This window comes from Semicossyphus pulcher, unplaced genomic scaffold (genome assembly GCF_022749685.1).
Source record: "Semicossyphus pulcher isolate SPU_LCO1_2020_fin unplaced genomic scaffold, fSemPul1.0.p SCAF_17, whole genome shotgun sequence".
Lineage (NCBI taxonomy): Eukaryota > Metazoa > Chordata > Actinopteri > Labriformes > Labridae > Semicossyphus > Semicossyphus pulcher.
This window is the reverse complement of record NW_027211681.1, coordinates 17920001-17943535: the sequence shown is the minus strand read 5'-3', so window position 1 is coordinate 17943535 and position 23535 is coordinate 17920001. Positions and strand designations below refer to the sequence as shown.

At 41.8% G+C, this 23535-nt stretch overlaps 1 protein-coding gene across 3 annotated transcripts in view; it reads right to left on the bottom strand.

Annotated features, from left to right (window-relative positions):
* Positions 1–42: 42 nt before the first annotated feature.
* The window catches only part of dclk2a (doublecortin-like kinase 2a), a 49729-nt gene continuing 26236 nt past the window's right edge, over positions 43–23535 (bottom strand). Inside the window, exons 3-17 of one of the 3 annotated variants that reach the window (XM_069665509.1) lie at positions 22864–22993; positions 20527–20625; positions 19995–20045; positions 17502–17596; positions 15016–15103; positions 14376–14475; positions 12347–12404; positions 11864–11983; positions 11631–11777; positions 11425–11558; positions 11157–11234; positions 10027–10123; positions 7529–7609; positions 7286–7399; positions 43–4135 (exon numbers count right to left, since the gene is read on the bottom strand). In XM_069665509.1, coding sequence (XP_069521610.1) covers positions 2567–4135; positions 7286–7399; positions 7529–7609; positions 10027–10123; positions 11157–11234; positions 11425–11558; positions 11631–11777; positions 11864–11983; positions 12347–12404; positions 14376–14475; positions 15016–15103; positions 17502–17596; positions 19995–20045; positions 20527–20625; positions 22864–22993 — 2961 coding nt within the window. In that variant the 3' untranslated portion in view covers positions 43–2566. Of the gene's footprint in view, positions 4136–6537; positions 6625–7285; positions 7400–7528; positions 7610–10026; positions 10124–11156; positions 11235–11424; positions 11559–11630; positions 11778–11863; positions 11984–12346; positions 12405–14375; positions 14476–15015; positions 15104–17501; positions 17597–19994; positions 20046–20526; positions 20626–22863; positions 22994–23535 lie in introns of those variants that run through there. The other 2 variants (XM_069665510.1, XM_069665512.1) reach the window with 2 other exon arrangements.

Sequence of the window (23535 nt, the reverse complement as noted above, 5' to 3'; positions counted from 1 at the left end):
CACACACAAATAATCACCACAAACAAGTTTTTATTTCACTTTTATTTCTTTGTTGTACTGCCGTTTCAAAACAGTAGGACATGAACAGCAGCCGCTCTCTGCCTAATAAAACTCCAGTCTGACACAGATCAGATTCCTGCTTTTAAACTGTCTTTTCATACAAATTTCCCTTTACAAACTGCCTATGAAAATCTACTCGCCTACATATACATAAGAGGAAGCTAAATGACTGAATTAGGTACCAACTTGTCTTTGTGTATGTGTGAGGGTTTTGTCTAACAGGGAGGCAAGAAGGGGGAGAAGGATTAATCATGCTGCTTTAAAGTCCTGAAGAGGTAAAGAGGCGACAACTGAAGGAGGCAGCTCTACGGACACCAGCTGGGATAAACGCTGTGAAGTTCAATTCAGGTACAAACAAAATAATCCTTTATCTTTCAGATGCACAATATGGATCCCCATTTTTTAGCCAAGTTGGTTTTGATAAAGGCATCATTAAGCTATGAGCAAACACATTCATTCATATAAATCCAACAGATCTTAAATAATTAGAAGGAAGAGTGTTGAACACTTTCATGCAAACCCCAGTTTGGCGTTGTCAATGATAAATATATTAACCTGTAAATGTGTTTCCTCTCTGTGTGGAGATATAGTTGTAGCAGAAAGCAGTGACGCTTTATTTGACACTAACCTGTAACTTAGCTTCACTTCTGTTGGATCTATTTTCTCTATTTCTATGTACAGCAGTTACAACGCTCAGACACACACAGGTGAAAACAAACCTTCAAGTTTCAGGTGGACAGCTGAGGTTCTTCAAGTTATGTACAATGTTCACATAGAGTAATTCACTGAGTGAGTGAAGGTGTCAGCATGACGGTCAGTTACAGTGGGTGCACAAAATAATCGACCAATCATTTTGAAGGGTCAGTTCACCCAAAAATAAACAAACGTTTGCCTCAAGTTAAGCAGTATCTGCTCTTGTTTCATTTGAGGTCCATTTCTGAAATGCGGCTTCGGAAAAAAATAAGCAACCACTACATATGTTCCTTAAATCAGCATCTCTCTCTACATGTCATGGTCAGCCCAATCCAGATCTGAACCCCATAGAAAACCTTCTGAAAGTGATCAAGAGGAGGATGGACGGTCACAGCCCTCCAACAAAGCAGAGCTGCTCCAAGAGTGGCCTAATGTCACCGCACAGCTCTGAGATAGATAAATAGATAGATAAATAGATAGATAGATAGATAAATAGATAGATAGATAGATAGATAGATAGATAGATAGATAGATAGATAGATAGATACTGGTGGAGAGCATGCCAAGATGCATGAAAGCTGTCATTAAAAAATAGCTTATTCCACCAGATATTGATTTGTGAACTCTTCCTAAGTTAAACATTAATATTCTGTTGTTTAAACATGAACATGAACTTGTTTTCTTTGCATAATTCATGGTCTGAAAAACATCGTTTCTGAACCAGTCGTCATTTTCTGCAAATAAAAGACCTTAATGAGAATATTTGATTTGGAAGTAGTATAGAGAGTGTTTACAATAAAACAAGTTAATTTAACAGAAACCTATAAAAAGTAGAAGCAGAGAAAAACGTGTTTTTGCAGTGGTTTCTTAATTTTTTCCGGAGCTGTAACTGTTCCAATAAAGGCAGATGGATTTTATTTGTTGTCATAGCACTGAAAAATGACATTTTAAATATTAAAGTGTTTATTTTTGAATTAAAAGATTGTAGATAAAGATTAAAGATATTTTCAGGCCCTGAAATGTTTTAAAGTAAAACTTTTTAAATCTTTGGTTTAACGGCTTCAATACATGTTTATTAAAAGGAGTCCCTAGTAGACAACACAATGTTTAAAGTTTGGAAACCAATGTATTTTTTTGGCCGAGCATTTTTTGAATGGGAAAACTACCTGTGACTGATTACATCTTATACATGTGTGATTTGAAACTCACAGAATCTCCGAGTAACGCTGAAGCATTGCTTTTATTTTGTGAACCCACTGTACTTGTATATCGTAACACTTAACGGGAATCTTAACAGTATATGTGCGGTTACCATGGGGATTGGCTGTGGTCAGAGAGCACACTGGTAGTGGTTATAGTTTGTTCACACTACAGGAAGCTAAGCTAGAAAGTTCAGGTGTTTCTTGATATGCTGAAATACTTGTAATGGACACACTGTCTCTGTGATTAAAGCAGGAGGGGTTCACAATAACGTGTGTGTAATGAATATTTACAACAGAGCCACAGGCTGTCCAACTGGGAGAATAAATTAAAGACAGATTCACATTAACGTGACGTGATGATGCATGACTTCCAAAGACAAACCACTCAGATCAGCGATATATTCAGTTCATTCCCTTTCTCCACATCCTCCATTAATAAATACAAACATATATACAGTCGACAAACTCTTAGAAAACGCCTGAATCCTCCGTCCCTGATAATGAGCGGGATGAGAATGAGAGAGAAACATGGACGCAGCGGTCACTGGCTCAGGTTACAGATATTGGAAATGCTCTAGCCTCCTCGCCCTGTACGGGAGTTATCCTGCTTTTTACACCTGCTCCATTAGCTCCTCATCAGATAGAGGGGTGGGAGAGGGCGGAGTCGCGGATCTGGGAGGTGTAGAAGGAGGAGAGGGGAACAGGGTTGGATGGATGGGAGGAGGGGAGGGAGGGTCTTGTTTGGTCGGGGAGTAAGGAGGGAAGAATACAACAGGTTTGAGGGGGGAGACCGGGGGAGGTGAAGCTTGTTTTAGAGGAGAGGATGGAGAATGAGGCGATGGTTTGGTGGGAGAAGAGAGAGGAGGAGGAATGGGTTTGGTGGGAGAAGAGAGAGGAGGAGGAGCGGGTTTGGTGGGAGAAGAGAGAGGAGGAGAAGCTGATTTGGTGGGAGAAGAGAGAGGAGGAGGAACGGGTTTGGTGGGAGAAGAGAGAGGAGGAGAAGCTGGTTTGGTGGAGGAAGAAAGAGGAGGAAAAGCTGGTTTGATGGGAGAAGAAAGAGGAGGAGAAGTTTGTTTTGTGGGAGAGGAACATGGGGAGATTGCCTCTTTGATAGGAGACGAAGATAGGGCTTGTTTGGAGGGAGAAGAGGGAGAAATAGGAGCTTGTTTGGAGGGAGAAGAGGGAGAAATAGGAGCTTGTTTGGTGGGAGAAGAGGGAGAAATAGGAGCTTGTTTGGTGGGAGAAGAGGGAGAAATAGGAGCTTGTTTGGTGGGAGACGAGAGAGGAGAAGCTTGTTTTTTGGGAGAGGAAGATGGGGAGGTTGCCTCTTTGATAGGAGACGAAGATAGGGCTTGTTTGTTGGGAGAGGAGGGAGAAATAGGAGCTTGTTTGGAGGGAGAAGAGGGAGAAATAGGAGCTTGTTTGGTGGGAGAAATAGGAGCTTGTTTGGAGGGAGAAGAGGGAGAAATAGGAGCTTGTTTGGTGGGAGAAATAGGAGCTTGTTTGGAGGGAGAAGAGGGAGAAATTGGAGCTTGTTTGGTGGGAGAAGGAGGAGAAGTAGGAGCTTGTTTGGTGGGAGAAGGAGGAGAAATAGAAGCTTGTTTGGTGGGAGAAGAGGGAACTTGTTTGGAGGGAGAAGGAGGAGAAATGGAAGCTTGTTTGATGGGAGAAGAGGGAGGAGGAGAAGAGGGGGATTGGGCTGCTTTGGTTGGAGTTGATGGGGAAGGACAGGAGGCAGGTGTAGAGGGAGTTATGTGGGTGAAAAGATCAGGAGGAGAAGTTGGTGAGGGAGGTTCAAGAGATAAGTAGGGAGCAGCGGAGGGTGATGTAGGTGATGTTCTTATTTCAGGCAGAGAGGAAACAGGTAAATAGGTTATGGGGAAGGTCTCGGCAGAGGGTGAAGGGGAGAAATGAAGCGAGCTAACAGGAGCAGAGGGAGGCGCAGCAGTCCTCGAGGCCTTGGGTGCCTCGAGAAGAGCAGATTTGGTGGGTTTTTGTTCTTTGGGGCATGGTGCCTGTTTGGTTGGAGAGGCTTGTCCTGGCTTTGTTGGCGAGGCTTCTTTGCCTGAGAGGGCAGATGGGACTTTCTTGCCGGCCGAGGATGGTGGACACGGCACAGTGTGGGGCCGTGGACGACAACTGTTGGTGAGCTGGAGGGTCTCCTTATCGAGAGCTGTGTTCTGGAAAAACAGACAGAAAGACGATCAGCTTGATACTCTGACGTTCTTACATCACTGTTATCTTCATCACTACTCTAAAATAAGGAAACCTGAGAGTCTTAGCTTTATGGATCAGCTAAATGTTGTATTTTTAATATCTACAATCATAAAAAGCTGACCCAATTTTATGTTTATATGATCTCTATGTATGAACAACAAACATGATGAAATGGACATAAATAACTGAAAGATGATTGAACAAAAAGACAGTATGTTGGGCACGGTACACGGACCCCACGAGAAGGCAAATCAGACCATTAGTGCTTATCTAAGTGCAAAGAAAAGGGCAAATGAGAAAGTAGACTGTTACTTTTTCATTCAGAGTATGTATGGTGCCTGTGTCTCTCGAGTGAAGCCAATGACGTGATCTAAACATGGGACACTGAGAAAGTAAACGTCACGTTCCTCATTTGCCCTCGTGCTGGGTCTCAGCAGCAGAACAGACGAGGCAGAGCGTTCAGTGTTAGTACATACCATCGCCTTGGAGCTAAATCAGAGGGGCGTAATGCAGGGAGAGGGGAGAAGCAAAGAGGGACAGAGACTAGTCTTACTGACAGCTTCACAAAAATAAAGTCAACACAACAAGCATGGCGGCAGTGGACAGTCATTGTTCCAACTCAGTGCTAATCTGGTTTTTCTCCAATCAAAGTTTCCCTTTGCTTCTGAGTTGGAACAAAAAGTACAACTTTCTACTGAAACACATGGGTGCTATGATATACAGAAATACGACTCAATAGAATGCAGTGGTTAGAGATGTCGATGTACTAGTTTTAAATATAAGGGAGGCATTATTCTGCATCTTTCTTATCGTCAGTAAAAACCCATGACTTAAAACAGGAAATATTGCACAGGTTCATTTTTTTGCCTTAAATCTGAGCAATGTAGTTTATTATTTCTCAATAAGTCAATCCCACTGAGACCATTCTGCTGCTGTAAATACTAGAGGACCAGGGGCGCTATTTAGCTCAGTTGGTAGAGCAGGCGCCCCATGTACAGAGGCCCCAGTCCTCGTCACACTGATCGCAGGTTCGACTCCCGGTCTGCTGATCATTTGGTGCATGTCATCCCCCACTCTCTACTCCCAACATTTCCTGTCTATCTTCAGCTGTCCTATAAATAAAGCCAAAGGCCAAAAAAATAATCTTAATTAAAAAAAATTTAAAAAATACTAGAGGACCAAATATGCATCATTTGTTTACGACGGCGTATTAAGGCCATTGTAAAAATAAAAAAATAAATAAAAATGGCGCCGGAAAAGTAATGTCCCAAGGAAAAACTAGCTTTGTATATTTTTTGTCAAAAGAAAACCAAAAACAAAGGAAAAAAGAAAGACACGATGTAAATGTAGCCATTTACAAGTTTTCATTTTCATGTTCAAGTTTTTTCTCAGAATATTACTCTTCTCCTCTGGCTCCTCTTTTCCTTCGCTGTATTTCCTCCTGTTTGAATACAGATGTCTAAAAAACAGACCAGTCCGTTTTTTTTTTTAGAAGAATACAACTTTACATGTGTGAACTATTTTAGTGATTTACTTCTTCTGGGAACTAACTGGCTCAGAGATGAGAGACCCAGACAGGAATGGGATTGGGAAAGAATTGATTTATGGAAAAACACGTTGCCTGGGTTTTTTTTAAACAGGAAAAACACATGATAACGTCAGCCTTATCTTTAAACATGTGCAGGGGAAGTTTGTATCCAAGGCAATAAAGCCACAATGGTTTGCGTCCGTCTCTGCATACTGAAACTCCTAATGTTCTCCACCAGGTGGCACCACAGTACCATTAATATGGAACAGTGCTGAGCACCAATAGCAGGTTTGTGGGAGGACAGAGAGTTGATTTCAGGAAGCTATTTTTACTAACAAAAAACAATGGATAATGGCAGAGAGGGAGGGAAATGAGCTGCTGTTGCATTAGCTTGCATTAGCGCTAAACATGCTAAACACCCTTTAAAACACAGACGGTTATTTTCACACCCAATGAAAAAGTTTGTGTTTGATACAAAGTGAATGAAGTGTGAGCGAAGGAGCAGAAGGATGAGGGGCGAGTCCAGGACAGAGGGGAAAGTTTGGTAGAGTGTTAGCGAGGTCCACATCAGATGGTTATTAAGAACAGTTACTGCAGCTGGCGGTCAGAGGAGAAGGGCAGGGGGCCTGAGAAAGAAACAGGAAGGAAGGAAGAGAAAGGGAGGGAGGGAGAGCAAAGGGGGGGAGGTGGGAGGAAAAGGGAAGGCGAAGAGAAGGGCGATGGCTGTGAAGGAAGAAGGCCGGCAGGATGGAGGGGGTTGGGGGGGGGTATGGAGTGTGTACCCGGCTCTCAGCTCCAGGCGTCCCCTGTGGTCCTGGGTCGAGTGTGAGGGAGGGGTGAAGAGGAGGATGGAGGAAGAGGATGGAGAGGAGGTGGAGGAGGAGGAGGAGGGGCCGAGGCCGCGGCCCACGATTACACCTCAAACTGTCAAATGAGATTTACAACAAAAAAAATGAGGCTCTTTGCAGTGAAGATCTAATCTAATTTCTCATGAGACACCCCCCCCCCCCCCCCCTTTTCCTGCTTTCAGTTCAGACAGACTGAAGAGAGGGGGCTGATGGGTAGTGTGGCCTGATGAGATGAGGAGTGGAGGGGAAGTCGAACTGTACAACAGGAAGTGATGCAAGTGAGGCTTGAAACGGACAGAAAGGAAGGATGTGAGCGCTGAGGTAAGGACCTTTTCTGCCTCCTGCTGATTCCATCTCTAAAATCTTGTCAGACGTGTTTACAGCAGCTCGAGTTGTTTTTTAATAAACCGTCGGATGATGATTTATGCCAGATTTTTGTGGGCAAAGGATTCATGAAAAGTGAATCAGAAGGAGCTCAGTCTTCTGTATTTGGGTCAGACATTTTCCAACATGCAGTGAATGTTTGGAAAAGAGCCTGACATGTTCAAGCTGTCTCAGACACCTCTTTGATTACTATAAAATCCATGTCAAACCCTCAATTCTGCAGATTTAAAGGGTCAATGTAAGTTTACACTGGCATAAGATTACTCTCAAATGACTGCAGGGAATCTCTATAAAAATTAAACTGTAATATTCACCAAATCATGAATGTCTTGTGGACGTTTCAGGGTGCTTACCATGATGACCGACACCCCGGCTGTGGTGTTGTTGTGCTTAGGCGCAGTGTCAAAGTGCGTCTTCAGTTTACCTGTGACCTCCATCTTCATGTTGTTCTCCATGACTGCGTCGTCCTAACACACACACACATACAGACGTACGATGAGGTGAAGTGGTACGATGGTTTTGCACACAGAAAACTTAGAGGAGTTGTGTGGGAACAAACACATGCAAATACAGACAAAAAGAGGGCAGCGAGATACCGTGACCCAAGGGTGGGAGAGGATGTCTTGTGCTGTGAATCGAGCCTCAGCGTTGACCGTCAGCATTTTTCCGATCAGCTCCTGCAACAAAAGGGAACACGGGTTAGGACGATGTTAAAGCTAAACACTGTTTCAATTCTACTTAAGCAGCATCCGTCGATTGTATCATTCTGACCTGTAGTACAACAATGACTTTTATATAGGAGAGGGCATTATGCTGTTTCACATTTTAAGACATATACGTATATAATGTTACAATGTTGGATGTCCAGACTAAACGTGGGTGAAGTTTCAAATCTGTAGGTAAAAGTATGTTGGAGTAATTCCCGGGCTTCTCAGCTCAGTCTGCAGGCTGCTGTGAACACCAGGTTTCACACAGTTTTTTCTACATGCTGCACTTTGTGATGTCACAGCAGGCTCCAGAGAGCCGGCCAATCAGAACAGAAGTGTGCTTGTAGGGGCAGGGTTTCTTAAACGGACAGAGCTGACTGAGAAGTTTGAGGCAGAGGCTGTATGAGGACCTGCACAGAGCACCAGCGCGAGAAAAATGAGGATTTTTTAAAATTATGCTAAGCTACTCCACAGTTATCACACAGTGATATATGAAGCTTGAAATTAGCATAATACCCCCCCTTTAATATTGTTGTCCTTTAGAGGTATAGTATTCTGAATAAATTAGCATTATTGTGCTTTTGCTTTGAAAAAACATTTGATTTCTAAAATCAACAGTTTCAAATTAGCTGCAGAAATGTTTTGTTTTATACTCGTTAAATCTTTAGTTTTTACATTTTTCCTTCATTTGGGGGAGGCACTCTGGAAAAAGTTAAAATGGCCCATTAATAGAACCTGTAGACCCAGGAAACATTAAGTTTCATTTGGAGTCTTATCTTCACACTCATTTTGACTGATAATCTCAAAGTTCTCAGTTCCTTCTATTTGGTGGAACCTTGTGGCGATGAAAGACAATTATGGGCGCATACGTCCCAGATAACCAGACGTCCACGGTTGCAACGTTTGTAACTCTTGATTTTCCTCGCTGACGGTCGCTTTCCTTTTTAGACTGTTTGCCTTCATCTGAGCTTCGAGTTTGTTCCTTTTTCTTTGGATTTTCACTTATTTTTGAAGTTGTATCTGTAGTCATCCATCTTTTCTTTGTTTGTTCAGCCATAGTAGATTACTGTTTACTCGCAACACTTGCAGAGAGCGGAAAAGCTGCCGCTTAGCTCCGCCTACCCTCTCTGGCAGACCAATCACTGCTGGCTGATGGAAAACACGTCACTAACTGGGCGCTGCTTGTGATTTTTTCTGCGAATGTTGCCACAGAAACTCAATCTGTTATAATAATATATACTGTAAATGCAGAGGCTTTCATCAGTGGGCAATACACTCAATCACCATTGTGTTACTTCATTCGACGATACATATTGACTTAACAGACTTCTATTTAAATTAAAAATCTTCAAAATTATTACTTTAAAGAAGATTGATATGGCTTTTGCATTAGCAAATAACTGCCCTTTAATAGAACCTGTAGACACAGGCAACATTAAGGCTTATCTTCACACTCCATTTAGCTGTTGTGGTAGTTTCATTAACTCCTGAAGTGTGTTGTAGTAAAAGGACCTTTGTGCTTATCTGCTGTTTTGTGCTGAGCCGGTAGCATACAGGAAGCTTCTTACTAAAAACAGCTGCCTACTGCAACAATAATGATAAAACAAGCTATTAAACCAAAGCAATGAGCTGAAAGATGCTTAAAGAACGTATAGAGCTGTAGGAACCATACAGTCAGACATAGTCAGACATTGTTCATAAAAAAATACAGATTAGTATTTATGTTACATTTTACATCCACTTGCAATATCATCAAATATTTTGTATTACAGCCAGAGTTGATGAGTGCAGGCAAAATACAGCAGTGTTATCCTCCACATATAACTGGGGGTACAGCACCGTAGGCCATAGATTGTACAGACTGCACCTGCTTCTACAGAACCTGTGGGTGCTCACAAAGTCAAAACCACCCTGTCTTAAATCTCCGTCAGCTACAGCTACATAAATGTAAGTAGTTTCATGCTGTGGAGTCTCTAACTGTGCACTTGTCTACAGTGACAGGGCCACTGTAATGGCAGTGACTTTAATTAGCAGTCTGGTCCTGCATGCTGAGCGCGAGCTGTCACCTTAATGCATGACATTAATTTAGAGGGCTGGAGGGGTTCCTGTGTCCTTTAGCAGACAGTAGTCATTACAGTGTGAACCGAGTGGGTTCACATGGGGTGTGTGTTTTTAATCTGTAACATTTAGACCCTAAAGAATTTTCACTACCTTTGCAGTTAAATGCTCACTGTCATGTAACCAGTGTAAGGTCAAAAACACTGCCAAACTAACATTGTGTGTGTATTGCTTTGTGTTATCCTCACAAAATACAAAAATGAATGGGGTCAATATAATGTCAACGAGAGTGGTATAAATGGACTTGCATTGCTGTGTGTGGTGCTCACCTTGGCAGAGTCAGTGATGTTGTCCCAGTAAGGACTGGGAAAGTCCAGTCGCCCCAGAAGGATCTGGTCAAACAAATCCTCTTGCAGGTTACTCTCACTACATGGAGAGACACACACACACACACTCTCAGTAAACACATATTCAGCACACATGGCATAACTCTACAGTGACTGTACTGCACATTGCATCATAATTAGCCTTTACCTGTAACTTTCTCTTTATGCTGTTATTATAGTATACAGTGTTTTAATTATTATGGCACTCTGTCCTGGTTTTAATGTTCATTCTCCGTTTTCATGAACATTTATTTTACTTACTGTTAAGCACTTAAAGTAATAAACTCGAAGATTTTCATTTAAATAGATGTCTGTTAAGTCTCTATCTATCGCCGAATGAGGCAACACAATGGTGACTGAGCCTATGGCCCACTGATGAAAGCCTTTGTATTTGCAGTATATAGTATTATTGTGCACTGGCTGTTGGTGGCAACATTCGCAGAAAAAAAATCACAAGCAGCGCCCAGTTAGTGACTTGTTTTCCATCACCCAGCAGTGGTTGGCCTGTCAGAGAGGGTAGGCGGAGCTAAGCCGCTGCTTTTCCGCTCTCTGCAACTGTTGCGAGTAAACAGTAATCTACTAGGGCTGAACAAACAAAGAAAAGATGGATGACTACAGATACAACTTCAAAAATAAGTGAAAATCCAAAGAAAAAGAAACAAACTCGACGCTCAGATGAAGCAAACAGTCTAAAAAGGAAAGCGACCGTCAGCGAGGAAAATCAAGAGTTACAACCGGAGCCGACTGTGGACATCACACATGCAACACTGTCGGGATATCTGGGAAGTGTGCTCCTGCAATTACTGTTTATCGGCATAGGTGTCGCCAAAGAGAACGAAACCGAGATCTTCGAGATTACAACTTTAAACATTGATCACGTAAATGTAAGTTAAGTCCCTCCACACAATACAACTAATCACAGCAACTGTTTGTCTAAGTAGTTTTTGTTTGTCATATTATTATACAAGTTTGAAACCTTTTTCCTCACATGGTGCCATAAATAATATATGATGTTGAAATGGTTTAAGTCAGATTAACTGCAGCTTTACTGGACAGTATGAATGTGCATGTACCTTCTAAACGGAGGGAAGCCACACAGGAGGATGTAGGTGATAACACCTGCAGCCCAGATGTCCACCTTCAGACCATAGCTGTGGAAAGAGAGGAGACACACGGAGGTCAGCTAAGGATTGACATCATACTATATCCATCATCCATCATCACAGTGCTACAACTGATTGCAGACCAACTTTCTGCCCCACATTTCTACGCAGAACAGATGTTTCCCTAACTTACAGATCGGTTAAAACAAGCATGCTTAGGTCTTTAAATGAAGCTTACCCAGACTCTGAGATGATTTCTGGAGCCACATACGTAGGCGTCCCACATACAGTATACAAAGGTCCCTCCACCACTGTAGCAAGGCCAAAGTCCCCCAGTTTAAGTGACTTGGTGCCGTCTGGATACTCAAACACCTAAGAGCAAATACATGCTTAGTTACAAACTGCTTTCTTGGATAAAAAATGTTATGCGAGTGTAAAACTTACCAGCAGGTTCTCTGGTTTAATGTCTCTGTGAACGACGTGCATGCTGTGCAGGTACTTCAGAGCTGCAGCGAGGTTGTACACCATGACTGTAGCGTCTCTCTCTGTGTATTTGGCCGAGGAGGTGATGGCATCGAATAAATCGCCTCCCTGCGCAAACATCGACAAAGTGGTTTTACATAAATCGGCACGGAGAAATGAGGATTGTGTTTGCCCCCTATTAGCCTCGAGTGTACCTTGACAAGCTCCATAACCAGGTAGAGCTCGGAGGAAGTGTCCACCTCCTCTATCAACATGATGATGTTGGGATGTTTGACCCTCCGCAGCACGGCGACCTCATTCTCTATAAGATGCTCCTGGAAACAAGCCAAGACGTGTAATCTAAGTGAGTACACAGGATTTACACTGAGCTATTATGCTAATACAAAGACGATGCGTTGCTGGTTCCATGTGAAATGGTGTCAAGGGTGTGTGATTGATAGTGTGTCATTGTAGGTTTGGGAAAGAGTGAAGATAATTGGGGTGAATTAAGCAAAACGAGCTTAGTCTAACTGTGTGGGATACATGCGATCCTGCGGTGTGTGTCTCTGTAACTGTGTTAATATTGCAAAGTGGAACAACATATGACCCTTCCCTACGAGTGTAAGGAGAAGGCAATACACGCAGAGAAGAGTGAAGAAATTGGAGAAGAAGAAGAGGGTAAAAAAAGACAGGGAGACCTTTCCGCTGCACTTGGCCTTGTCGATGATCTTCAGTGCAAACTCTTTTCCCGTGGACCTGAACAGAAACAGCGCAATTAGGGCCGACAATAAAAACACCACTGACGCTGCAACTATGCTTGTAATACAGATCAAGTGCTCACAAGAGAGGCGCAGTTAAAAGGGAGCAGGAGAACGGCCACGGGGTTATTGGAAACGCATGTTAGCAGCACTCGCAGAGTTTGTACAGTAAGCAGAGACACAGGCAGAATGTGAGAGCACATATTTAAAGAGCAACCTAACACCAGGAGGAAGAGCACGGTTCCACTGACATCTCAGGAGGAAAGCTTCAAGTTTGTTTAACCTCTGACCTCACACAGTCTTTGACAGCAAAAGACAAAAAAATGAAAAGACAACCGAAAGCGAAAGACAAAAAACCCTCGGCCAGGAAAACACGTTCCAGAGTGGCACCAACTCTTTTACGTCAGAGGCGTGGAGCGGAGTTGCTGTGACCAAAAAGACAAACCAATTTTCCGCCATTTTCTACAGTGACACAAAACAAGGAAGGCTATAGATAGAAAGGCAAAGCAGTGGTCGGCCGAGGAGACAAGCTGCCTCCTTGCAGTTTGGTCCCCGCAGGAGATCCGGAGCAAGCTGGAGCGATTGACGAAGACCAAAGCAATATATAAGGAGATCAGGCGCAAGATGGCTACAGCTGGGTTCGACACGAGTGTAATGATTTGGTTGTGAATAAATCACACGTATATGAGTGTTTTAAAGTGTTTCACATGGTTCATCTGGGTCAGACTGTGAATAGTTGTCTTATCACAGGGCTGTAACTCAAAGAAAGCCTTTTTACAATGAACAATGTTTTGAGTGAGAAGAGTGGGTCCTTGTTTTGATTATTTATGATTTTATGTATTTATTTATTTTAAAAGGGACCATGAACAATATTTAACATAAATGTTACCAATCGATGCATTGAACCAGAGTTAGCTTTAAGCTAATTTTCATCCGCTGTCCCTTGGGAGGTCACAAAATCTTCTCCTTCTTACGACCTTGCACTTACGATACACATTCCTGCCAACAGTTTAACACTGTTCCTCTGATAAAGTAAAAGGGCAAAGACGCAGGGGGAGAAGAAGTTAATCAGATGTATGGATTGCTGCATGAATGAAGGTTAAAAATAATTAACAAATCCGTGCATTGAGTTTCTATCTTTGGAAACAGCAACTTCATATCACAGTCTTCATTCAGGAGTGCAAGCTGCGACTGAAAACTCAAGTTTGTTGACTTAAGCATAAATTATTTTGATCACATTCAGAAAACTGGGTATTTATGTAAGTTTCTTAATCCCTCTTCTTTTCCTTATTTATTAACTTATTTTACTTTCTGGCTTCCAGATCTTTCCTGTATTAAGTATCTGAGAAATTTCAGCACATAGATGGTTCTAGGTGGAGGGAGGGGCCTTTATGACAAGATTACAATAAGTGCTAATCCCCCATGAATATGTGTTAAGTTGTCATCTGTTACAATATTGCAACGTTTCTGTATATACTTGTTTGAAACTAATGACAAATATTCTTGTTTTGTCTTGTATTCTTGAACAAACTTTGTTTTTCTGAGGAAGGGAATTAACTCAACATTAAGGCCTAAAGGAAACACACAATGCTTTTAATGTGATCATAACTGTTTGTTTACATGAGTCTCCACAGGGAACCTTTCAGCACTTTCCAGGACGGTGCATCAGATTATGAAGACACACACACTTCACTTCCTCTCCACATCATCATCCCCCCTGTCTGCCTGAGCGCTGTGTTGACTTACAGATTAAAAGGCTAATGAAGTGAATTCACCGCTGGGTTTAATCCATGGGATATTTCAGTCTCCACAATGCCCTGTCATCAGGACTTAAACACCCTGATGGAGCAGTTGCTGCACGTGATGCTCGTCTCATTAAGCTGCCCGATGCGGCACGCTGCTGTGCAATCACTACAGACATTAGCCGACTGTGCATTAAACATCCAGTCTGATTGATTGTTTCACCTACCTCTCCACGCACTCTTTCACCACGGCGAAGTTCCCATCCCCGATCACCTTGCCTATTTTGTATTTTTCCAAGATGGTGGAGGCAGGCAGGTTACCGTTCACTGGTGAGGAGAGAGAGCGGTTACAACAGGCCACAGACAAGCTTTGCTGTTTCATAAAACTCAGGCAGCTCTGGCAGAAAGTCAACAAGTTCTCAGACTGATTTATGGGACCTCACGCTGTGCAACAAATAACACAGAGACAACCAGACACATAGGGGAGTCTACTTGTTCTCATGTTGAAATTAATGATCTAAGCAGCAATATTAGCATATACACAGAAACTAAAATCATTTAGTTATGTATCTGCTCTCACAGCAGCAGGACATTTCACTTTTATCCTCCACACGGGGTCTACTCTGTCGAGTAAGCAAATTCTGAAATGTGCCCTGATGGGAAAAGATGACGGATTATTTTAATGTGACAGTCAATGTCATCGCCACATACTGGAGGGTGACAGAGTCCGTGCAGTACTGTTGGCTTAGTTGGCAGATCAGGTGAATGACTCAGACAAAAGAGGGGAGGAGACGAGGACAGAGGACAGAGGAGAGGAGGACAGAGAAGAGGAGGACAGAGGAGAAGAGGACAGAAGAGAGGACATACCCTCTGGACTCAGCCGGTTTGTTTGCTCGTGGTGGTTGTTCAATGAGCCATTTACATTTGGCGAAGAGATGTGATGTGACGGAGGGATCTGCAGGATGCAAAAACAAAACAAAAATAGAGTTGAGCGCCTGGCCTCAAACAAAACCCACAGACAAATCACCATGGCAACTTTAGGCTTCAAAAAGTGCCCTCAAAAGACGGCCAACACTGATCGAACAGATAGGGTTTATTAGGTGCCTCTGACTGTTGTATAAAAATGTTTCAGATGACAAGGAGCAAAAGTTAATTAACATTATACTAATGACCTTTTAATTTAGCAAGCAACATGATGTTTGTGCAGAATTATTCTCTGTTCATACAAATAAAAAGCATTAAAGTGTTGTAAACAGTACAGCCTGTATAGTAATCCTTAAAAAACATGATTTAAACATGGGGCCGAGGTCTAAATTAAAGGGCCAGTTCGCCGATTTTCAACCTCAGTCCTATTATGCTATTATGGGGAGCTAATGCGGTATGAAAAAAAAAAATGCAATTTAGCTCTGTACCTTTGGAGGACGCTATCCGCTTCTCCAATGGGCCCTGGAAAACTTCCACCAGACTACGTAAAATGCGTCATCTGGCGGAGGCCAGGGAGCTTGCTAAACTACACGTCCTCAATCTAGGACGCCCGCCTCCAGTGTCATGTCTCGTTCAAAATCGTCAGGTTTGAAATGCAGACTGCAGACCTGAAGATTTTTTTTTAGACGATCCATCGGTATATTCTCTTCGTATTTCAGATTCTGTACCGCCCTGAGCCGTTGCCTACAGCCAAACAATAGTATTTAACTCCAACGTCTCTCGCTGGGCCGTTCCTTTCAGAGGGAGGGGCGCAATGCACGCTGGGTGTTGTAGGAATGTAGAATGCTGCACGAGCTGTTTGTAAAACTTTCTCCACAGCTATGGCGCCCATTTCAAATATTATTGCTTCGATCTATTACAGAGAACACCAGCTTTGACTGACGGTGGCTTTTTCCAGGGGAGAACTGCCCCTTTAAGCTTGTCCTTCAGAATGTGCGAGGTGCCAGAGCTACAGCAACAGATCCTCTCCTCTGTGTCCACTTCTCATCACTGCACATAAACCCGTTATGGCTTCAAATTAATCATTTATTTGTTAAGAGCATCAGTCCTGCAGAGCACAGCAGAGGCAACTTCAGCCTCTTATGGATATATTTTTAAACTGTCAGCCAAAAATGTATGTCACCAGCTTTAAATCAGACCTGTAATATTTCCCAGGCTGTACAGTAGTGTTAGGGCTGTATCTTACAGCACCATAATGTGCATTACCTCAATGTAAGGATCTATTATTTATTCTAAAAGCATTCCAAAGTGGAAATAGGAACATAAAAAGGCTTTTTCCCATGATACATAACTGTATTATATGGCTTTAGTTTACCTGACCACGTCCATGTGACTGGTACATATGAGTGTCTTCAACATTTAGCTTCCTCACTTAGTCTCTAAAATAATGTTACTCTACTCAGTCTTTCCCAGAGATTACTGAAGCTGTCTGTAAATCATAAAACTCTAATATCAGACCCGATGAATATAGATGGATAAGTCTTTGACTGGGCTTACAAAGGCATGGTGGCAGTCTGCGAGGGGTTTGCCAGCTGGCTGCAGCAGTTACAAACTGGAGTTCAGGACTAACATGCATCTTACATAAGAATCCCTCAATAAATCAGATTAATGTGTCAGACTTTACCGAAATACATCAAAGAGCTGCAACATGTGCTGTACACAGATGCGTAGGTCAGACAGTTGGCGACTTGATGACTTTACTTGACAGAGATATTTTATGGTTTTGTGGTAGGTAGGTCGCTACAATCTGGCCTCTTCCTCCATGTTAAAGTACCTATAGGGTGTTACTTTATGTGTCTGGGGTCACTGGGGTCACTGGGGTCACTGTGGTGGCAGACCTGCGCTTATGTTTAGAAGGACAGATCCTGAAAGTTAAACTTTAAAAGGAGATTTTGGCCACAAGTAGCACTATGGACTGATGTTTCTTGATGAGTGGGTTCTGTTTGCATGTTGCACAAGCACACAGGTGACGCATTCTTGCAAACAATTTTAGACTATTCGACTGATAGAGAGGTGTCTGTAATGCACTGAAGAAAAAGGAAGGCTGCAGGAGAGCAAACATGGATAAAAACAATGTAGATTCCTCCATAACAAAAACACCTCAAGGATACATACAAGGCTAACTGGTGAGAACACTGAATGTTAACAGAACTGTCAATGTTTGACAGCATCCATGTCTTCTCAAAAGGACTGTTGGACAGGTCAGACCTTTTCACAGTTGTCCTTATGTTGGCTTTGTGTAGACTCAAGTGAGATACATTACAGAAGTATAGAATAGTACAGAATCTAAATAATGCAATGTAATCCCAATTACAAGTTTATTTCTTTTACGTCACTATGACACACATGGATGTGATGTACGGTCTTACCTTAAAACTGGCGACAGGTCTGGGGCTGGTGGGAGATGGAGTGGAGGACTTGGTAGACTTTGGAGTTGAGATCTGACTGCTTGAGACACCATTTACTGTGTCGAAAAACAAGCACAGGAGAGCAAAAGACAATGTAAGTCATTCTGTAGAATTGTTTATTTATAACGTGTGGTTGAATAAACAGTGCCTGAACAGATTGCTTGCCACAACCTTGGCCTTTTCCAAGGTGCCTTCCTTTCGGCTCCCTGGTAATCTAAGGTATATATTTGTAATAATCAACAATTCATTTAGGAAAGACGAATAGCTTGTCGTAGCTGATGCACCTCATGGTCAACTTACCAAAACACTCACATATTTACTTGAGGTTTAACATTTAACATTTGTATTAACAGCCAAAAACCAAGAAAAACCAAGGTTTGTTACAGTCATTTCTTACAGCGCCACAACTTAAGAACATCTCTCTCTTTCATTGCCTGTAGATGGCGCACATCAGCAGGCTACAGGTCTAAACTGCAAGTTATACACTGGAATTGTTTGGTTCAGTTTACAGTGCTAAAATGTTTTGTTTTTGGTGTCACCGTCCCAGTAATAGTGGACTTCCTGTGTACAGATATGCAACACATTTCTGTGATTTGTGTGTAGCATGAGGTGCACAGGCCCGCAGCAGGGGTTAGAGCTTCTTTTTGTGTAAGTGATTCATTCTCTCAGGAACAGAGTTTTTCTGCCTCACTCTCTGTCGGTTTCTGGCACAAACACAGAGACATAATGCGTCAAACTTAAACGTCTCTTCATCTGCATAAACCCAGCTGAGCTGTGGAAAATCATTTCACACTGCCTACAGGCTGCATCTTTGCACTGCTATTTCAGAGTTTTGTTTCTTTGTACAATCACTTAAGAGTTTTTCCTCTCACTTAACTTTCCTCTGGGTATTTGTCTAGTTTTTATAGAGGAACGTTTGAAATAATATTTGAGAGTAGCTCAAACATCTACAGTACAGTACATTACACTAAAAGGTCCTTAAAGTTTAGTTTAACTTTTTGAGCACCTCAGCTGCTACAGATGGAGAGGCATGGGATTTTACTGCTCAGTGAGAGGAGGATTTAATTAACACACACACACTGAAGAGTGAGTCTAATCAGTTCATGGCTTTAAATCAGTGGATTCTGCAGTAGCTGGCTTTTAAATTATATGGCTGTGTGTATAATAAATGGCATCCTACAGTCTAGTCTAAGCCAAAAGGAAAGGGCATGGCAGGCAAGACAGAAAAGCTTGCCTAGTTTAAGTATAAGGTTCATTAACACCTGAAAACATAATAAATGAATGGATCATGGATGAATAATGTTAAAAGAATTGTTTGGTACTGTTCAATTCTTCAAGTATATCCACTGCTGGTGTAAAAAGATTAACCTTGATGTGGGACTCGAGGATTGGCTGTGTTGTTACATAAACAAAAGCTTTGAACATTAGCAGTTAGGCTAATGCTGCATTCACTTAATGGTGTCAGAATGAGGACAAGAAAACTTCCTGCTTGGCTGTCTTAATGTGCTGTTAAGTTTGTTGCCCCCACAGCTAACCCTTAAAATACAACTTTAAGGGGCGCTGGTTTAGCTCGGTTGGTAGAGCAGGCACCCCATATACAGAGGCTACAGTCCTCGTTGCACTGATCGCATGTTCGACTCCCAGTCTGCTCTTACAATAAAACAATAACATAAACTTTATTAGCTACTAGTTTGTGTAACAGCAGTTAATAATGTCAAATTAGATTGAATCACTGTATATGTAGCTCACTTTACATAAGAGGAATAAACTTTGTAAGTTTCAATTAACATTGAATTGTATTTAGCTGCAGCTGTCTGCAATGGCTTTCACTTTTGACAATTCTGTACTTCTTCACGTCAAGTGAACGACTAACTGTGACTTACAGCTAGGAGGCTGAGATGAAAGATTTACTCCTGATTACTACCTGAACATAAACATACAAACTTTGAACAGATAACAACATACTTTGCTTAGAGTTAGCATGCTAACATGCTATTGTTAAGTATGGAATGCTTACCATTAGCATGTGACTTTTAGCATTTGGAAAGAGCTTATGCGTACTGTTAGCAAGGTAACATGCTAATATCTAGCATGTGAGTGTGACATTTATCATATTGGCAAAGTTAGCTTTCATCTCAAATTACCCTTCATCCATCATTAGTTTAAGATTGTGCAACATTTATTATATTAGCATAAAATGTTAGCATTGATCTCAAATGATCTTTTTTTATCATTCGTTTTAGAGAACTGACAAGAAGAACTATTAAAAACTGGCCTTTTAGAGGAGCTACAAAAGCTAAACACAATCATTTCCTAATTCAGGGGGGAAAGCTTTCAAAATATATTTCACTCTGGTGATAGTCTTTAGTCACAAGAGATGAATTGAGGCATTAAGCTGTGAGAAGCTTTACACAAGGTCAGAGTCAAACTGTGTGACATTATCACCAGCCTCACCTGGGGATTTGATTGGAGACTGACTGGTGGAGTAGTGGACCGTGTGTCTGACTGCAGAGTCAAAAGAAAAAGAGAAAAAGAGTCAGGCAAATAAGATTAGTCAAATCAGATTATATCATACTTTGAAACTGGTTGAACCTTTAAGGCTAAACTGAGACTGCAGACCCTTTAAACTGGCACCTCTTACATACCTCCTCTTTAAAGATGATGTAATAGCTTGTAGGACACTTATTACTCAGCATAATGTCACCATCTCTCTTTGCAGCACACAAATTGCTAAGTCACTTGTCACAGCTTTAGGATGAGGCAGCAAATAAAAAGGCTTTTACTCAGCCTGTCAAGCACAAATGTACTTACAGTGGCACTTTACAATATGATAACACGGATTTGTTTGTTGAACATTTTCACACGTGTAATGCAATCATTTGCAACTTTTTAGATTGTCTACAAACACATTAGTATAGTCTATCTCTTTATTTAAAAGGGCTAATACAGACTATCTCTAGTATGTGTGTACAGTCATGCGTCTCACCTGCACCAGGGGACTTGCTGCGTCGTGACGGTCCAGGGCTCTTAGCTGTCCGGTTGGGAGTAGCAGAGCGGCTGTGTGATGACTTTAGCACTCTGCATTCTGGATGGAAAACACACTCTGGGTCAACGTTGTATGTATTAACCTTCCTCTGTCAGCAAACCTCTTGTTATTTTTCTCAGAGTTATGCCAAACAAGCTGCTTTCCCAGGGGTATGGATGTGTTGTGACTTTTATGAACACTTGATTATGGGGAGAAATAGGCAGATAGTGTTTAGTAAAGGATTAAAAAGCACAGATTACTGAACGAGGCCCTGTGTCGAAGAGAAAATGGATGGAGGAGCACCTTGTTTTGGCTATAACTGTCTACCCAAAGCTATACGATATGACAAACAAACAGTTTCACAATGGAAACCGAAAAGCCCATTTGTGGGAGCAGATCGGCCGGACACTAAATGTTGCTGGTGTTTTTTTATCGCCCTACACGTTGTATGCTTGTTGTTAGCGTTGTCGTAAGTTAAACCTACTGTTGTCATAGAAACAAAACTTGCATGCAGCGTTTTTTCTCTCACCGCACAAGCGCTTCATCCCAGCGCCCTGCCAGCACTTTTCTGCCAGAAAAAGGCTCTATGTGGACACGGGGCCTGATTTACTTTAAATTGGGTTCCAGTTAATGCAAAGCCATATTAACATTTTAACACTGAGATAAGGGCTGGGTATGATTTGAAAAAAGTTAGATATAAATGCCAAAGTTTTTTGTTTCTAACAGCAAAACGTTACATTCTTAGAAACTGTAACTTTCTATATTTTTAACCAGTTTTTATCTTATGAAAAGCAGCCAAACTTCAGCCCAAATAAACCAGAAATTAATAACAGAAATGATCATTGTTTGTTAAATATATAACATACAGTCCGTTTTGAATTTGGTACACGTTGGTGATGTCTTTTACGATCAGAAAAATATCCTGTGGCGTAAGACATCTCGACTAAAATGATTGCCGCACACCAAAACCACATGCAAAACTATTCCCAACCTGTAGTTTTTCTTGTGTTTGCTTTGATGCCACAGCTGATTTTGTGGTGTTGCTGTGTAGCTGTGTGCCGCAACAGCAGATGTTGTAATGAAGCTTGTGGTTAACTTGTCAGGGTGGCGTTAATGAGGGCGGAGGCGGTGGGAGGTATAATGCAACCACACACATGAAAAAGAAACGCCAACAGAGCACACCCACAGTGCATGCCTGATGTGTTCCCCATGCTATTGATCTCCACACATACACAGTATATCAGTGTCTGTCATATGTACACCATGTCTGCTTTGCATGGTGTACATATGAAAGCACAATAAAAAATTTAAAAAGTAATAACTCTCTTTAAGACTTATTGAAGAGATGCATGTCTGCATTCCAGTCACTAACAAGAGATTGAGATGGTGCAGGCCGGTCTTCATCTTTATTCTTCCCATGTTTCAACAGCAGAGAGTGTACTGAACCTATTTTGTAAAAAGGAAGAGCAGCTTCTGTACCTTCATCAGAGAGTACTGTGTGCCTTTTTTACTCTTTCAAAGACCTAATTCTTAAAAGTGGAGCACCGGAGTGTAAGTGGGACGAAAGCTCCAAACTATCTCTGAATACGACCAAATCCACCATCACTCATCCTCAGCAACAGTTAGCACAGCGTGTGCGAGGATGTGATTCCCTGTTGTTAGCTAACCTGACAAAACAACACAGAAAATGAAACAGGATGTCCATACTTTGGACTGTTTCTATAATAAACTGCTTTTTCCTTCCTACAAGGTTGTCAGACTGTTGGCTGAAGTTCTACATAGATTTGACAGTGAATAGATCGGCTGGTTTAAACAGGTCACATCCTGCCTGTGTGCTCCAGAACTTTCTGTGGCTTTTCTACAAGATAAAGGAGTGAACGCAAGAGGGTGTGCATAATACACAATACACTGTACAGCAAATAGAGGACAGAACATGAACTCAAAGGCTTACACAGAAGCACAAAAGAATGAAACTTTCCCACTGACAACAAGAGTGCAAGAGTGCAGCCTATTTCCTTACATGGCAGCAACAATGTGTGTGTACATACTGTATATAGCTACTACCGAGTATTGGCATTTAAAATGTAAATACTTTCCCAAATAGAGAGATCAAAAAGGAAAATAATTGTTCATACACACATCTAATATCCTGCTGTTTACATCCTAAATGAAAAGAGCGTTGCAAGCACTAGTGAGGAAAGAATGGTGATGGAAGGACACTGAGGCAATCACACACACAACAACACAAACACACACAAACACAGTGTTGGATGTTGAGTTAGTCTTAGTCAGGCCTACCAGTCATAAAGGCTGTGGAAGCCTTACCGCTCTGATCCAACACAAAGTCGTCCTGAGCATAGCGGTACTTCTCTGGACCGCACGCTATAAACACGTCATCGCTCCCAAAGAAGTCCTGCAGGCTGCTAATCTGGAGGGAGAGGGGAAGGAGGAAGGAGAGATTAAGAAGGTGGAGGATATTCAACATGGTATTAGTGCTTATTTACTTGTTTGGATATTCAGAGGTTCAGTGAAAGAAGTAATCAGATACATAGGTAAAAAGTAGAAAAACATGTACATTGAAAATCAGTTATTTGTTGTCCATGTGTTGCCCATTATCTCTGTACCACCTTTCACACCCATACCACACTGAATTTTAAGATACTAGTACTAGAGGTTTCAAATTTAACACATAGTAGCGTTAAAGATTCAGTGATGCACAAACACAGTGCAACACAATACACATTCCTGATGAAGGATTGACACTACTCTTTAAATTGACAGTTGGTGGAGGTAACCAGCAATAAACTGAGCAAGTCACAAGCAACAGTAAGGAAGGGGAAGACTGTAAGCTAGTAAATATGGATGTAAACAATGCAGGAGGTGCCTTGAATGCATTATTTAGGCCTAAAAATGCAGATATTTTTTGTGAGAAACACAGAGAATAAAAGTAACCAGGTTTAACCTAGTCCA